We start from the raw sequence: 18,648 nt of genomic DNA, 5'->3' as shown, positions 1-18,648 counted from the left end.
GATAAAGGTACTCAATTCCTTCACTGACTCAATCAAACTGTATTCTAGGCTCCAACAGGGTAGGTGTATGGGTAAGAGCTTGAGGTGGGGTGAGATCAACAGAAAGACAACAGCCCTCTTATTTGTCAGTTAGTTTTACTCGAGAAATGTGGTCACCCATTGCCTAGAGAGACAGCCTGGGGTGTGGCCACCTGTTCTGTGTTTGGCACCCCCAGGTGGACAGCCCTGTAGAGGACCTGTCTCCCCCAAACTGTCAATCCCAGCCCCAGCTGCCTGTAACGGCTCTTCTTCTCAGTGTCACAATGGAACAATATCTTGGATCCTCTTTTCCCCATCATTTTTGTGAGACTATGCCTGCCACCTTCTCCAGGAATCCTCTCTTAACCCCCTTGGATCCAATAGACCGTATCACTCCCTTCTCTCTGCTACTGCAAATTATTTTACTTATACAAGTCATATCGTGCTGTTATTAATTTCCTAAATACCTGTCTCCCTTCCCATACTAGCAATTACTTGATGACTAGTGTCCCAGGATATTCATTTATGTTTACTTAATCCCTAGAAAGTGTCCTTGAGATGTTTTAGTAAGTAATAAATTAATTAAACATTAATTTATTCAATTAATGTTTGTAGAGCGCCAGCCCTGTACCAGACATCATGCTGTCTCAAAGCAACAATGGTAAGAAGATGCAGTGACAGGGATTTTCCATGGAACTGAAGAGAATTCTTTCCGTACTCTTCCATAGCTCTTTGTTCAAGTTGCAGCTATGGTATGTGCCACATTATGGGGCATTTATTTGAGAATATGTTAATGTCTCCAACATGATTGTTAATTCTTCCAGACAGAGCACAACAGTTTATTTATTTTGGATCTCAATTATTTAGCACAGGGGGTGCCAATAGACCAATGGCTTGCTGTCTGCTTTTGTGTGAACTCTGAGCTAAGAATGATTTTAACAGTCTTAAATGTTGGAAAGAATCAAAAGAAGAATTCATGATACACGACAATGACAATATACAAAATATAAATTTCAGTGTCCATAAATAAAGTATTATTGGAGTATAGCCTTTCATTCACTTAAGTATTATCTATGGCTATCATTTACATTTTAACAATGGCAGAGGTGAATATTTACTATCTTATTATTTACAGAAAAAAAATTCAGACTTCTGATTTAGCACATTAACATTTTTGGACAAATTCTGCTAGTGGTGACTCCAGAGGCAGGTGAGGTCTGAGCTAGGGGAAGGAAGGAAGAGGAAATTCCTCACATTGTTGAGGCTAACAAACTTCAACATGGTACTAATGGGGTCTCTCTAGAGGAACAGGGAACACTGGGACCTGGGTCCGGCTCCCTATTCTCTCCAGAAGGATAAACTTCATTCTGTCATCATCTTTATATCATTCCAGAGGAGCAGTAAGAATGTATGACTTCATCACGGAATAATAGTTGCCAAGGCGAGAAAACAGGGCTCTCCTGGGTGGAGGGGAAAGAAAGGGGAGAGTTACTGAAGATGGAGGAAGAGGAGGGCAAGAGTGTTGAAGAGCGAGGGAGGAGCTAGGCCAGGCAAGGAAGTGGATGCCTTTGACAGTCGCTCATAAAATGTGAATATCTGGGGGAGTGATGACACTTTTAGTTAATATTTAATCTTTTTAAAAGTATGCAATGACTTCATATTTGATTTTGAAAAAATTTCAAATTCCTTCCCTTGCAAAGCCCTTCAAGACCTGGCCCCTGCTCCCTTGGCAATCCTCGCTCAGCCCACTGCTCCCCTGTCTGTGCCTCCACCTCCCTGCACCGCTGCTCCAGCATACGTCTCTCACCGCGGGGCTCTGCAGGCCGGGTCTCCTGCTTCCAGGAATGCTCTCTCTTCTCGGTTGAGGGTGTTGTCCTTTGTCAGGTCTCAGCTCAAACTTTACCTCCACATTGAAACCTTTTCTAACCAGCTAATATAAAACAAAGCCCACCCTATTATGACTTTCTTTTCCAATAGCAGAACTTATTATAATTTTGAATTATACAATTACTTGTTGGTTTACTTGATTTTTTCTTTTTTTGCTTCCCTTCTAGATTGTAAGTTCCATAAGGGTAGAGATCACCTTTCTTTTTGTTCAGTATGTTATACCCAGCACCTAGGACATTGAGTCACTCAAAATGTATTTAAAAACTCTGTATTTGGGCTGGGCACGGTGGCTCATGACTGTAATCCTAGCACTCTGGGAGGCCGAGGCAGGAGGACCACTTGAAGTCTGAAGTTGGAGACCAGCCTGAGCAAGAGTCAGAACCTGTCTCTACTAAAAATGGAAAACATTAGCCGGGTATGGTGGCGCATGCCTGTAGTACCAGCTACTTGGGAGGCTGAGGCAGGAGGATCACTTGAACCCAGGAGTTTAAGGTTGCAGTGAGCTACGATGAAGCCACTGCACTCTTGACCAGGCAACAAAGTGAGGCTGTGTCTAAAAAAAAAAAAAAAAAATCCACTATGTATTTGGAAGTTTCCCTAATCTTTGGGATGAATAGATATTGAGTAGCACCCAGGCTACTGGGGAAGACTAGTATTGAGTAGCAAAGAGCAAGAAAAGGACTCAGTTTAAGTGACAATGGTCTTTAGCTCTATGTTTTATGGCTGCAGTCCCCACCCCCAGGGCTGCAGACTGGTACCAGTCTGCAGCTTGTTAGGGACCTGGCCGCAGAGCTCCAGCCCCTTCCACCCTCTCACCCCTGCCTGAAAAATTTACTTTCGTGAAGGTTGGGAACCGGGCATGCAGCAGGAGATGAGCAGCAGGCGAGCGAGCAGAGCTTCATCTGTATTTACAGCCACTCCCCATCACTCTCATCACCGCCTGAGCTCTGCCTCCCCTCCCCACCAGGTCCACGGAAAAATTGTCTTCCATGAAACTGGTCCCTGGTGCCAAAAAGGTCAGGGACTGCTGTTTTAGGGGACAATACCAGACACAGCTTTTTTTACTTTAGAGTTTGGTCCTGGGTTAGCTGCTGGCTGGTGCTTCTTCTGGTATTTTCTATGTGAATAGCTAACTCTTGTCTTAGATGCTTTTTATAGGAGTCAGGCTCCAAGATGGCTCCAATGACTTCACTGCTGGTATTCAAGCCCTGGAGTGGTCTCCTCTTAGGCTGAATCAGCACTAAGCCCGCGGCTAATAGAATACTGCAGGAGTGATGGTGTGTGACTTTAAGGCAAGGTCATAAAGGCACCTTCCACTGTGGTGTCTGAGATTGCTTACTTTGGGGGAAGCCAGCTACCACGCAATGAGGATATTCAAACAGCTCTGGACGAGGTCTTTATGGAGAAAAATCCAGGCCTTGGCCCTCAGCCAGCCCTAGTCAAGCCATCAGATAATGGCAGCTCTAGCCTATGAGAACTCACAGTCTAGCCCAAAATCCTAACTGAGAGAAACTATGAAAAAATAAGATGAGTATTGATATTTTAAGCTACTAATTTCTGAGGTGATTTGTTATACAATAACCAATGGCTAAAATACCACTTCTTCCTGTGACTATCTGGTTGGCGGGAGCTTCTTTCCTATACTTCCTCATTTCTTGCTTCTTTCTGTGGCCAATAAAAATGACTGTAGTTTGCATCACGCCAGAGAGAACTTAATTGCTGTCTTAGCCCTGATGAGAGATGTCAGGTGCTTTGGACTGAATGTTTGTATCTACCCCCATGGCCAAATTTATATAATATGTTGAAGCCCTAAACCCCAGTGTGATGATGTGATAGTATTTGAGGATAGGGTCATTGGGAGGCAATTAGTGTTAGATTATGTCATGAGGGTGGGGCCCTCATGAAGGGATTAGTGACCTTTGAAGGAGAGAAGGGAAGCTCTCTATCCCTTTCTCTTTCCCTCTCCCTCCCTCCCTCTCTCCTTCCTCCAGAGTGCAAGAACTGAGCAAAGTCCATGTGTCTTAGTTCAGGCTGCTATAACAAAATACCATAGACAGGGTGGTATAAACCGCAGAAATATTCTTCTTCTCTTGATTTTTTTCAAACATTTAAAAAGTAAAAATCACTCTTATTATTTCTCACAGTTTTAGAGGCTGGAATTCTGAGATCTGGTGACTAAGACACCAGAAAATTCCTTTCTTTGTCTTGGAAGAATAAAAGACCACGAGTCATAGTAGGGCTTCAGGTTGTCCAGGTCAAGCTGGGTTCTAGTGAGGATTCTCTTCCAGGTTAAAGACTGCTGATTTCTGTGCCCTCACAGAGCGGAAAGAGGGCAAATGAGCTCTCTACTGTTTGTTTCATAAGGGCTCTACTCTCATGATCTAATTACCTCCCCAAAGTTCCCATTCCATCCCTAATACCATTACACTGGGGTTTATGATTCTAACATATGGGTTTTGAGAGACACAAACATTCAATCTAACATTCAGAAATTAGCCCTCACCAGAAACAAAATCAGCCGTCGCCTTAACCCTGGATGTTTCAGCCTCCAGAACTGTGAGAAATAAATTTCTGCTGTTTAAGCCACCCAGACTATGGTTTTTGTCATAGCACCTGAACTGACTAAGACACCAGAAAATTCCTTTTATGGTCTTGGAAGAATGAAAGGTGATGAGTCATAGTAGGCCTTTAAGTTGTCAAGGTCAAGCTCTCTTAGGGGAACTGGAGCTCTATTCTCCAGTGAAGACATGGTAATAACCACTTTTTAGGTTGGAGAGGCTGAAGGAAGACCACAAAGGGGAAAGCAGTGGGGTTCTGAGTCTGTAAGACAGCAGTCTGGATCCCTGGTTGAGGGATACAAGTGAGGCCTGAGGCCAAGGTGAAGGACAGCTGTGAAGCAACTTTCTGGAAGTTTCTAGAGCACTAACCACATGGGGCTCAGGCAGCAATGACTGGCTAATCCAAGTAGGCTGCTACCCTGTCATCACATCTCATTTTAGAAATGCCACTCCTTACCTTCCTGATTGCCCTGTGAGTGGAAGTTTGCCACTTTCTGAACCTCAAAAGGGTATCTCATCCCTGCACTGCAGCCTCCTGTTCACTGTGTGAACCACAGATGGGAGTATCTGAGGTTGTGTTCCCCAGGAGGCTGACGCTGCGTACATAGGTTTATGAGACAATGCTCTCGGGGGCATCACCTGTGGATGGAAGGGAAAGAACTGGGCTTGGGCAGAGGGAGACGTTGTACTGTGATGCTGTCTTAAAGAAGGTTTCAGCTGATCCCATGAGGAGCCTTGAAGCTGGGGTTCATAAATGTCTCAAATGGGGAAGAGAGGTCAGACATTATATCCCCACATCATCCAGTCATGGCACATGGACTGCCCTGAGAAAGGTGTGTGACTTTGGGCAAGATGTTTCTCTTCAGTCAGGCAATTCCAAAGTGGGCTGGCAGCTGAGGACTGTCCACTGGGGGAGGTCCCAGCTGCTGGCAGGATAAGTCCTTTGGTCTTAAAGTTTTCCTGGCAGATATGTCATAGTACCCATACAGGATTGACCAGGGCATTCTAGTACATCCTGAGGATGGGAGTGGATCCACACTTCCATTACAATGTAATGTAGGAGAAGTAAGATCCAAGCTAGAGTGAGAAAAGGGACCCAGAGCAGCAACCCTCTGATGTTCTCAGGCCAAGGATGTCTTTCCAGACATGACATTTTTCCCCTCACGTACCCATGGGTTGTGCTCCATACCAAAACTGCTTTTTCTGTGTACTGTGATTCTGCTTTTAGAAGGGATAGGATTCAAGTAAAGAAGAAGAGAGTATAAAAAGCTTCAGATATTATTTTTTCAGATTTGGAAATCAGCCAATCCCTTGAGTGACTTGATTTTTACCTTTATTCCTACATGTTTATTCCTACATTCCTATGTATGTGCATGCATGTATGTGTGTATGTGTGTGCATGTGTACACCAGGGTCTGGAGGAGCAGCTCTAGGTCTGACTCAGTTGAACTGATCGGGCCTCTTTCCTACTGGATGTTCTTAGTTGGGAAGGAGCAGTGATGTGAATCTTTCACTCTCTTTGTTAGACTCTCTTTTCTGTTGACACATTTGTGTGTTAATTTTCTAAAATACAGAAGCATTTAAAAGAAAGGGGAGAAAAGGAAAACAAAGTTAAATGAGGAGACAGAGATAGAAGGATTTCCACTTCATTTTCTGAGCTGTTAGACCACCATGGTTTTTTTTTTTTTTTTTTTTTTTTTGTTTGTTTGTTTGTTTGCCAAATGATTAGAGATTTATTTCCTAATCAAACAGGGTCTTGTGCATGTCATTCAGAAATGTGCTCCTGCTCATTCAGAGCTCCAAAAAGGAGTTGACAAGCATCAGAAGAGAAGAACTGTGGCTAGTGTAGGAATAATAGGAAGAAAAAAAATCAATGTGGAGCTGTAATTGAAAGTAAGAGCTGGTGGTGGAAGTAATTGAATGGTAATATTGCAAGCAGAGACCAAGCAGGATCAAGCAACTGAAAGATCAGTCAATTCACAGATGTGCATCTTTTCCCCTTCTGAGATAACAAAGGCCACTGAGATTGTGGTTAAAAGACATTATCAGGCACGTTCATTCAAATAGAAGTTTTTCTCTAGTTTTTTTTTCCATGTCTTTTTTTTTGTTTTTTCCCCCTATAAGACTGTCTTGCGACCTGGAATGAGTCCAAGGATGTGACTTTGCAACTGATAGAACTGGACTAGGGCATTTTCTTTCCTGTCCTTGTGACTATCTTAGCAACAGAATTCAATTACTCCTGGTCAGCCCACGGCACACCTGACCAGCACGATGACCAAAAATACTGAAGCAACCATGTAAAACTCATTCTATTCCTACAGTTTCAGTTTCTAGAAGAAAATTCAGGTTAAGGGTGCTGTTTATTTTAACTTACAAAGTGGGGAATATTAAGATTTTAATATATTTTTATTGAAAAAGTGATTGCTATTCAAGGGCATTTTTCTTTAAACCGAAATAACTCCCCTTGAGAAATACTTACTCCTTTATCATTATCTCATGTGGCCATTCATAGTTTGCCTTTCAATTCCAGGAAAATCAATATTGCATTACAGTTGGAGTCAGGAGACCTGGATTGTGTGACCTTGGGCAAGTCACTTAATCTCTCTGCCACAATCTATGTGGATCAACAATGAAAATAATTCTAGCCACTTCAAGGAGAGAGAGAAAGATTAATGATCACAGGTTTTCTAGAAAATTGTCTCTGTGGCTGTTTCTTCTACTCCCTGGTTTTGTGTGTGTGCTTTTCTTTATTTTTGTTTCTCTTGAGTCCAAATTCAGCCACCCACATATTGACAAAGAGACAAAGCCAATTCCAAATGCATGATGGCAATGCCTCCAAGTCAGCCGAATTTTATACCTCTAGACAAAGTTAGTCCTCATGAGTGTTCTCTATTTCCCCTTTGTGGGAGGAAGAGGAAGACAACAGAGAAGTCCATTTGGAAAAGAATTCTTGCATATATATTACCCTTTTCACTCTGGGTGATTTTGTGGCTTCTTGCTCTCAGGCACCAAGTTTCTTCATCTGGCTCCACTTTTTACCTCCACTAATCAACAAGTTGGAACTGATGACCCAGTTTGGTCTTACTCTTCCAGCTTGGACCTCAGTACTCTCTCCATAATGTATGGCAAGTGTTTGTCCCAGACCTTCACAAGCTGTGACAGTAGGTGATAAACAAATCCTTTTTGACTCATTAAATGACAACCCTGTGACCTCATCAACTTTTCCAGTGGCCACCCTCTCCTCTTTTGCTGTCAGACTTATTAAGAGGGAGTCTATTATTCCTAACCCATAGCTATCCAGACACTACCTCATTACTCTGTTAAAACTTCCCTTTTTCTTTATTCTGGGACCACTTCATTCCAGAGATGTTTCATCTAAAATGGGTTATTAGTCTTCCAGTCAAGTTCATTCTGTTGTGTCTCTAAATTAGCTTATCCATTTTCTTGGCTTCAACTACCACCCCTGTGTGGATGAATCTTATACACACAGTTTAGACATCTCAGCTCAGAATTTGCTTTAAAATATCCTTTCCTAGCATTTTTAAATCTAAGAGCCCATATTGAAGGTGACTTGAGAAGGCCACTTTGTGAGAAATCTGGAATGCCCTACTGAAGAGTTTGGGTTTTATCCTACAGTGGGAGTTCATTAAAGATATTTTGACATGATCTAGAGGAATAAATTGTTTTCACTCAAGAGCAGAGGACAGGTTGAGGGCAGAATGTTGGGGCTTCCCAGAGCAACAACTGTGATCCTACAAGGTATTTCCAGCCTGATGCAGACACCATGCTGCAACTAAAGGTCACGTTTTCACTGGCACTTTTAATGTACAGATATTTTCCGCTAGGTTTCCAGGTGACTCATTTTCTGAGTCTCTGGCCTTGGTATAAACAGAGAGGAAGGAAGACATATGAGTTTAAAAGCATGGATTGTCTAGCAGTTGTTTCTTTCAATCCAGCTTTAGCAGCTTTCAGTTCATTAAAATTCCTCTGAAATTCTGGAAATATTTTTTTTCTTTTTTTTTTTAAATTTCAGCTTATTATGGGGGTACAAAAGTTCAGGTTATATATGTTGCCCATGTCCCCCCCATCCCCCCAAGTCAGAGCTTCAAGCGTGTCCATTCCCCAGACAGTGCACATCGCACTCATCACGTAGGTATACACACATCCCCTCCCCCCCAGTCCCCACCTCTGTCCGATACCCAGTTGGTGTTATTCCCAAATGTGCACTTAGGTGATGATCAGGGAAACCAATTTGCTGGTGAGTACATGTGGTGCTTATTTTTCCATTCTTGGTATACTTCACTTAATAGAATGGGTTCCAACTCTCTCCAGGAGAACCAAAGAGATGCCATATCACCGTTATTTCTTATAGCTGAGTAATACTCCATGGTATACATATGCCACATTTTACTAATCCATTCATGAATTGATGGGTATTTGGGTTGTTTCCACATCTTTGCAATTGTGAATTGTGCTGCTATAAACATTCGGGTGCAGGTGTCTTTTTTATAGAATGACTTTTATTCTTCTGGGTAGATGCCCAATAATGGGATTGCTGAATCGAATGGTAGGTCTACTTGAATCTGTTTAAGGTATCTCCATATTGCTTTCCACAGGTGTTGCACTAGTTTGCAGTCCCACCAGCAGTAAATGAGTGTTTCTATCTCTCCGCATCCACGCCAACATGTGTTGTTTTGGGACTTTTTGATAAAGGCCATTCTCACTGGAGTTAAGTGATATCTCATCAAAAAGTGGGCAAAGGACATGAATAGAAATTCTTCAAAAGAAGATATAAGAATGGCTAACAAACATATGAAAAAATGTTCAACATCTTTAATCATTAGGGAAATGCAAATCAAATTCTGGAAATATTATTCTTAGTTTCCAGAGCTATTTTGAGTATTCATAACTTCTATGTCTTCAGAGGTATTTCATTTGGAAGTTGAAAGGAGTGCATTAAGCACAGCTAACTAGCTGCTATTTTAAAAAGGACATCCCTTTTTGTTGACATTTTGACATCAACTGCAAACATATTCAAAAGAAAAACATGGACTGTATAAAGTGAGTTAAGAAAGCAGGAAAATGGCCACTGTCACGTTATACAGAAAACACAAATGTATGTCTCAGTCCGGCCACACTCACTTCTTTTGGTTCATTGACCATATAAGAGATCTTTCCCAACTCAGGCATGGACCCCCAAACCCCCTCCCCACACAAATTTCCACCTGCCTCTATCTGAGACCCCACTTGAGCCTTCAAGACTTGGCTTAAATGTCATTTCTTTCACGCAGGCATTCTTGAGCCTCCCGATATGTCTTTGATTGGATCTACCTGCTGTATGTTTTTCTAATATCCCATAATTTCCTTCAGGGTGCTTATCACTATCTAAAATTATGTATTAGTTTAATCATTTGTATAATGTCTATTATACTCTTTAAGTTCAACCCCAACTGCGTAGAGTATAAGCTCTAAAATGGCTGAAGCAATGTCTGTGTCATCCGAAAGTGTATATCAAATGTTTAGTGTAGTTTCTTGCAGAAGATAGGACATAGCAGATAAAAATTTGTTGTTAAATAACTTTTAGATACACAGGATCAAGAATGATGATAGCTTATGTATTTTGTATAGCTTTATACACTTACTATAAAGCTTTGTATGAAGCCTCACATACTTTTTATAGTTTATTATTATTTTTTTTACAAACATTACTTTTGAAATAATGGTCACTCCATGAGTTAGATGACACCATAAAGCTCCAGATCCTTAAGTCCTGAATCGATTTCAACAGCCTTTTAATCATTTCTCCAGAAAGAATTGCTGCTGACAAAGCAAATCATCCAAAAATGAAAATGCTCACAGCAATTTTAAAGCCGGGGCTGGTCTCTATTGCTTAGAAATAATTCTAGGAAATCGGTGGTGAAAACAAATTCCAAAGACTGAGATGGTTATTATTCAATGAACACATCTTAAATTGAACACATGTTAAATCCCCATGGCATTTCCTAACAGTGCCTCACTCGTGAGAATTGAATGTAAACACATTAGGGATGTTTCATCACTTTATCTTTTCGGATTATAAATGTATATTATTCTATGTAGGAGCTTTGATTATGAAATGTGCAAAATGACTTTTGTTTAATGGATTGAGTTCTGTTGGATATACTCTAGAATGGTTTCCTATTTAAAGGAATCCTATGGTCAATGCCTTATAGATAAGGAGCCTTTTATAACATAAATAATTGCCTTTAATTGGTCTTGTTTGCTAGTAATTATTTGGCTACTGGATTTTCTCAAAGAAGGGCTCACGTACAGAAGGTAGTCACAAGGCAAACGATCCCATAAGAAACTTGCTAAATCAGCCCAAATCCCAGGTGACCATGACTTTATTGTGTGCCCTTAATATGCAGTAAGAAGAAAGAATAGAGTCTGGAAGCTACAAGGACTTCACAGTTTTTGTTTTCCTCAAAAAACAAAAACAATGAATGTGAAGTCTCTAATCTACATTACGTAAGTCTACATAATCAATAGAGAAGAATTATTGGGCTGTAGAAATGAGGATCCCAGGCTTCAAAGTCCCCTAGTAAAGGCAGTAGTTACTGAGCTGTTGACTTTGTTGGAGACTGGTCGGAAGTGCCTGACTGAGGTGGGGTCCACCTCTCTGTCTAGGAGCCCTCAATGCATGTGTAAAATGGGGAGCACAACAATCCCAGACTTTTACAGGTATGAATGAGATAGTTCATGTAAAGGCTTCACATAGCACCTGGCACATAATAAGCATCCCAAATGCAGTGGCTATATAGATAACACAAACCTAGAAACACAAATCTAAATCACGTCATCTTCACAGATGTTTCTTTGTTTAATGAATGATTTAAACCCCTTGGAAAAAACAAGCAATCAATGGGAATAGACAAATGTTTTACAATGGTGATATAATATTTATATAATTAAAACAAAGACATTTTAAACAAGAATGAATAAAAGATAGGATGTCCACGTCCGTACGACACAGTGTGTGTGAGTGTGTCCCTCTGTGCATGTTTCTCTTACAAGGAAATAAAGAAATCTAGTGGTGGGTATTCATATTGCACCCAGCCAGTGCTGCGTCCCTGTTACAGATGGCGTGTCTGCTGCTACCAGCCCTGGCCTGAGAGTGGCAAAAGCACTCCTGCTTTTGTTGTTTTCCATCTGGTTCTATTTGTGGGGAAAAGAAACAGAGAAGAACAACAACAAAAAAAATTTCACCTTAAACTTCACCTTACAATTTTAATAAAGAAATTAATTAAATATGTACTTTTTTTTTCTAGCAGAGTGTGTGTTCTTATATCCATCTCTTTCACGTGGCCATTCCAAAGTCCCCAGATATAACAATATGTGAATGAAACCAATTTCTGGCAACAAAAAGGTATCGATTTTCTTCTCTGCTCTTTCTGTATCATTTTGATTAACAAATTATTAAGGAGGGGCCTATTATGCAATTTCTAAGAAAACCACCAAGCTGTTAATGAAGTAAATATCTGTTTAATTTACAAACATCAGTAGTGTAACTGATATTAGTCTGGAGAAAGACAAAGCACACTGAATTATACAGGTACATCTAATTTTCTTTGTAAAAAAAGTTTTTGGGAAGAAACATCTGCATCTTTACAGGGCACCCTGGGATTTTAATGAGGGAAGAGCACAGTCCACTATAAATCATCATCAATTCTATACTGTAATTTAGCAGCAAACATGTTAACATGGGAACATTAAGGTAATAAAGGAGTTTTATTGTTCGGAAAAAAAAAATCACAGTTCTTGACATGACAGTCTTTTTTATCCCCACCCTCCAATAAATGGGCAAAAAATGTCAAGGAAATATTAATTTGTAAAGGGTCTACTTTCTAGTGTCGCTTGCTATACACCGTTTCTTTTCTGCGAGGGCGTGTTGTAGAGGGGTCACGTCTTCCTGTACAGTGACCATCTCAGACACAGATTTCTGTTTCCTCTCTTGGACTTTGCGTACTCATGCAGGGGTCCTGAGTGGGGCCAGGAGGTCGGTGCCACCCACGGCCAGATGTCAAGGTTCACCAACAGACCAGCACATTTATCCCAAGATAAAACCCTATGTTAGTACTATTGCCAAAAAAAAAAAAAAAAAAAAAAAAATCCTGATTTTTAAGTTTGAAAAATGTACAAAAATATCAGGATAATTATAAATTAATATATATTAAAGCATCGAGAAACAGCAAAAGGATGGCCTAAAATGTTAAGTACAATGTATTTTGATACAATAAATATTTCTCACTGAAACTGAATACTGTATAGGGCTGTTTAGAACTCATAGAAACAAAAAATTCATATTATTACTAATTTATTTATCAATAATCTATTGGTTCTTTATCATCTCCTTTATCATTTACATTACAAAAACATTAATACTGGAAAACGGTAGATAAACACTTCCGTGTGCTGCTTCTGCTGACATGCTGACATTTAAAAGAAGATAAAATTTATTTTTGCACTTTCATTTCCTGTCATGAGTGGAACTCAGATCTCTAGGACACTTTGTATCTTGGACGAAATATTTCTCATCTGTTTGTTCTACCTGTGAATTCTGGAGCTCCTTTCCCTGCATCCTCATTCACACACGTGTGCTTGGTACGTCCTAGCGAACGTCGCTGATGTGCAGGAGGGCACACAGGTTTTACGCTCTGGGCAATGTCACCCCAGGACACAGTAGCTCCTCTGTCCCTGGTGTGTGTGTATGTGCTTCTGCTCGTCTTCAGCATGTGCCAAAGCTGGATCCGAGTTGCAACGGTTCCCACCGTGGTTCTAATGCCTGCAGGTAGGTCTTTCTTCATACTTCTCCAGCGCGGGGGAAGCTTTAGTTCAAGCATTTATTTATTTTTTTTTTCCCCAAATGCAGAAAAAAAAAAGTCTTTATTCTCATAATAAAAATAAGTCTGTTCTGTATTTTACAATATATTTCAAATATTTCCACTATGAAGCATTATTAATTAGTCCAACACGGTCAAGAAGCATAGAACATTTTGCAAAGACGGAGCTGCCAGGGGCGCGTTTAGGACGCGCACCTCGTGCAGCCGCACTTGACCACCTTCTCGACCTCGTCCACGAAAGACGACCCGTCCGTGCACTCAAAAGCGTATTTCCGCCGCTTGCTCCGCAGAGGCCCGCAGCACTGCCCTCCTGCACACCCGCCTCTGCACTCCAGCCGCGACACCTTCTTGGTTGTCTGGCAAGCGGCATAGCCCTGCTGCTTTTGGTAGTAATCTCTGATCCGTTCCCCTCGACAAGAGATTTCTAGAAAAGAGCAAAAAGCACAAGCGTTTTAAGGACAGTCACTGTAAATCATGCAGAGTGACCGTGAATCAGGAGGTGCTGTTTTGGCTCCCCGCTTGCAACACATGCTACATATTCTTGGCTGGTGGCACGGCCTGCTATTCTTTCAAAAATACTTCTTTTTGGTCTTTCATTTTCAGCAAAGTGAATGCTAGATATGTAGACAATAAATACAATACTATTGCACTGACAAGAAAATTGGATTCTTAAATCTCTTCCTTCATTGCAAAAAACGGGAAAAATACATATCTTATGTTTTTACACCACTAACAGCTGGTTTTGTTTACCACGGGGAGCAGTTTCAGAGAGTATGCAATTTAATTTACTAGACCTGGAGTTTAATAGTATCCAATCTGTTACTTAATACAAGTAACATTCCACTGACTTCATAAATTACTCTGGTAAGAAGTACGGAGTTCAAAAAAGAGACATCTGCTAAAAGCTTCCACGGGCACGTTCCTGTTGTCCCGTCCCTGATACACGACAGGGAATCCGGGCCAGCTGGAGGCAGAGTGGGCTCTGATCATGCAGACAAACGAGGAGGAAGGTGGAATAAGAAGTCAGCCTGTTTCCGTCCTTCTCACCCGCAAAATTTGCTGTGATAAATCAGTCAATTCTAAGGTAAAAAGTGATTTTCTACTAAAACTGGAGCAGAATTATTAGCCCCATCTTCTCTGTGCCCAAAGATGAATTAATAATATACACGGATGAGAAGAGCAGGTAAAGGTAAGAGGCAAGGAAAGTAAACGTGCTTCTCCATAAGATAGAAAGGATTTCACAGCACATCAACTTGGGAGAAGACATCTAAAGGCCGTGTAAAACCCTGTGCTGGAGGTTTAGGACATTTCCCATCTGGTGCCTTCGTAACACTGGAAAATAAATCAACAGCAGCAACTGCAAGTAGTGCAAAGACCTGATATTCTCTCATATTATTCGTCTGTTTTTTTTCACCGTTTATCTCTCTTTTCAAAGATGGGGGGGCCCTCTTGCTTCGCCAAGAGAGGGAGGTGCCCAGCTGGGCTGGCTTACCTCGATCACAGCTGTCCCCTGTGTATCCGCTGATGCATTCACAGTAGGGCTGCCCAAGTCCTGAGAGCCGGCATTTCCCGTGCTTACACCTGATCGCCTGGCAGGGGTTAAACAGATCCTCCTCTTCGTCACAGAGGACGCCCCCGTGGCCCTCCAGGCACTTACAGCTGTAGGAGAATGCGTTGATGGGCAGGCAGGTACCATGTACGCACCTACAGGGAAGAGGAACACAGGAATGGGAATGCATTTGGCAGAGGAAGTAAGAATGGAGGGAGGTAAGGTAAGAATGGAGGATGACTGAGCAAATATGAGGGGCAGAGTGCTAATGGGCTAAATTCTTTTGTTTCTTCCCTCCTTCTCTCCCCTCCTCCATCTGCCTTTCTTCCTTTCTTGGGTTTTGCTTTGAGGGGCTGAGTGTGTGTGTTCAACTACCAAGCAGCACAAACTTACTTATTCCCGAGACAGGGGTCATTGGTGCGCTGGTCACAGAGGGGCCCCATCCATCCTTCCTGGCACTCGCAGGTGAAGCTTGCCTGGCTGCTGGGCTGGCACGTGCCGTGGGCACACACCTTCTTGTGGCACGGCTCACAGCCGGGCAGAATGCCTGTTTGCATGGGCACCTTCCTGAAGTCCTGCAGCTCACTGTTGATGTAAAGGTTCCGGATGCAGCCATGGAAGCTGGTGCCATTCTGCCCGGAGGCCTGGCGCAGAGATGCCACGTTGTTCTTCCCAGGCATGCCTGAGGAGGGACACCATGTCAGAGGTCAGGCTCTTTCGGGGCTCCTCAGCCATTTGTTACCCAGAAATACTGATGCTTGGGACCTCATCCCACACCTACTGTATCAGGATATCTGGGCAGGGTGGGGGGTGGGGCGTGGAGTAGAGACAGAGAGGTGTGTTTTTGGAAGATGCTGTAAGCAATTCTAAGGCACAACTAAAGTACCTAGTTCATTGGTGGTCAATCTTTAACTGTTAAAATTTGTTTCAAACAAAATTTTACATGCATACATAAATATATGAAAGCTAGAGGCAGAGCTGCTGTGCTCACAAGCAAGATTGGAGGGGTTAGTGCTCACTCCTCTCTATGCTCCCCCCTCACTGCCTTCGGCCCCACACCCCTGGAAGCCTAGAGCTCCACAAAGCTCAGTTTCTAATCCCCTGACTAATTCTTCCCCTTATCTTAAAGATAAGGGCCCAGAGAAGTCAAGTGACATGCCCAATGTCACCCAGCAAATTCAGGTAAGAGTCAGGTGGGTGAGACAAACCTCCTCAATCCCTGAAGTCAGGGTTAGGTCCACCAAGTTTCACAGGGTGAGGGCTGGGTTCACACTGACCATCCCCCCTGGCCCTGCCGAATCCTAAGTTAGCGACTAGTCCAGCTCATCACTGGCAACGTCCTTGAGCTCAGTCACTGATGTCAGTGCCCGAAACACTTGCCCCTGATTCACATCAGGACAGTATCTCATTCACATCATTTTTTTTTTGCTTGTTAATTGAGAGTGAAGCCTTCATAGTCCAAGGAAATCAGGAATACAAAAGACATTCTTCAAAAACAGAGTGTTTGCAATCTTTGGCCATACACATTACACTAGTGACTGTCATCTGGTAACCCTCATTTTGGCAAAACTGAGGAATCTTTCCATAGCCTAAGCCAGACCCTTAAATACTTCCTGGACTGCAGCCACAGGAGGCAGCAGTCATCTAGGTCACCGTGGGGTGAGGGGAGGGAACTGGCGGCCTCTGGGCTGGCGGCTGACTTTCCCCACTGGTGCTCATGCCCTGGCTGTGCCTGGACTCTGAGCTACTGGCTGGAGGTTGTAGGCTGGGGAGGACCCAGGCTCTTATTCCTCAGGGTGGTGTTGTTATAAAGGCCAAGAACCGCAGCACTCTCTGGGCCCTGCCTTGTGCCACCCTCCCGCTTTCCGCCAGAAGCAGCCCCCTGTGTGTCCTAGCAGGCACCAAAGTCAGACAGCTAGGTGTAGAAGACCAGCAGGTTAGAGGTCAAGTTTTTGTTTTCGGTTCTGTGTGCACTTGGGTCAGTCATTTCTTCTCTTTGGGATTTAGTCTTCTCATCTATAACATGAGTGGATGGGCCAGAGCAGTTGTTTCCAAGCTTGTCATATACAAGAACCACCAGAAACGCATATGCAAAGGCAGCTTTCCAGCACCCCCCCCCAACCCCCCGCCCAATCCTGAGGTTCTGATTCTGTAGGGAAGGGGAGAGGTGCAGAAACCTGAATGTTAACATGCAGCTCAGGTGATTCTGATGCAGGTGGTCCATGGTCACACTTTGGTACTGAAATAAGTATCCTGACTTTGAAATTCCACGAGTACAGGCTTTTAGTCCATGTCCCTCTGGCCTTGGAAACTGATTTCTTTCTAGATCAGGTTCATAAGGATGAAATTTACCATTTCCAGGAGAGGAGCAGTGACAGGAAATTCCTTGTTCTGGGGTAAGTCTTTCTAATTTCATCATATCCATCCATCATAAAGGTGTGGACTTCAGTGACCACACATTAGTGATCCTTCCTTCAGAGATTAAAAATAAATTTCTTCCCAGGCTATTTGCAATAGCTCATTTTGATGGAGGCACAATCCACGTATGTGCACATGTCAAGACTGAATACAGATTGGCAAAGTTCCACAGCAGAAAGAAACAATTAGTAAATGTGTTTCTTTTAGTCCCAAAGCTAACAATTACAAAAGGCCCAGCTTTGATTAGAGTAATTTGTAAATGAAAATGTTTATACATCACACTTACATTTGACTTTCGGTAGGATATCATAAAATCAAGAACTATTCTGAGTCAACCTTTTCATGTGCTTGGCCAGGGAGCTATGTCTTAATTGATAAACAGAAGTAGATTCATGATTTTTTTTTTAAAAGCCTTTCCTCTATGCCATGGACCTGGGCAGAATTCAGTCAATCAGTCAATTAATAGATAACTTAGTGGACGATTTTTAGCCTTAAGCTCTACATGCTTCAAAATGACAATACAGGGACCGACTATCAAGACTGACGTCCTTCATCCCGTAGCACCACTAGGAAGGGGTTTGCGATGCACGCGTCGGTATCTGTGTGCGGATCTTCTTTATTTATTTAACTTTTGTCCATTAAGTAATAAAGGTTCCGGTGGGACTGTTATACAGGAAAACATGACTATTCAACTGTTTCGTGTTAAGTAAAGCCTGTATCATCGGCAGTTGATAACCCAAGGGTAGGTTAAGCTGCCTCTCCATTTTGCCAGAGGATACCTCTGCAAGGGGCCATGGCATAGGTTGCATGACCTTCGGGCAGTCCTCCTTGGGGAGCATCCCTGTTTCTAAACTGGACTTGTTTACCTTGTTCTCCAGGCTATAAAACAGAAAATAATACCTATTTCTTAAGGTCTCTCAGGATTAAGGCTGTAAAAGGGGCATTGTGTTGGGCACATAGCATGTACTCAATAAATATAATTTCTTTTCTCTCAAATCACAGGTACATCTGTGACTTGCTTCACTCATCCCAAAGCAACCCTGTTAACTGGAGTACAGGCAGGAATGGAAGGCTTTTTTTTTTTTTTTAATGAGGCTCAAAGTTGTGACTCCCATGAAGCAATTAGATCAGATGACTTGCAGAGAAGATTCAATATGCAATCCTTTAATTACAATGCACTGTAGTTACTTGAAGATGTATCTGCATTTCCCACTTCCCTGGGAGCAGAACGGAAGTTTCTTTTTAACTTTGTATACTTTATGTATCCACTAACGTAGTTCCAAGCTTGTAGGAGGTGCTCCATACATATCTACAGAATTGAACCAAAGAATCTGAACTG

The 18,648-nt window shown here is 42.3% G+C and overlaps 1 protein-coding gene across 2 annotated transcripts in view; it reads right to left on the bottom strand.

Annotated features, from left to right (window-relative positions):
* Positions 1–11,307: 11,307 nt before the first annotated feature.
* The window catches only part of LOC123637329 (slit homolog 2 protein), a 117,167-nt gene continuing 109,826 nt past the window's right edge, over positions 11,308–18,648 (bottom strand). For both annotated transcript variants that reach the window (XM_045550446.1, XM_045550447.1), the window contains 3 exons: positions 15,285–15,573; positions 14,835–15,046; positions 11,308–13,766 (listed from right to left, as the gene is read on the bottom strand). In XM_045550446.1, the coding sequence (XP_045406402.1) occupies positions 13,525–13,766; positions 14,835–15,046; positions 15,285–15,573 (743 nt within the window). In that variant the 3' untranslated portion in view covers positions 11,308–13,524. The remainder of the gene's footprint in view (positions 13,767–14,834; positions 15,047–15,284; positions 15,574–18,648) is intronic.

The sequence above is a fragment of the Lemur catta genome, chromosome 4 (genome assembly GCF_020740605.2).
Source record: "Lemur catta isolate mLemCat1 chromosome 4, mLemCat1.pri, whole genome shotgun sequence".
In the NCBI taxonomy this organism is placed as follows: Eukaryota; Metazoa; Chordata; class Mammalia; order Primates; family Lemuridae; genus Lemur; species Lemur catta.
This window is presented reverse-complemented; position numbering and strand designations above follow the sequence as displayed.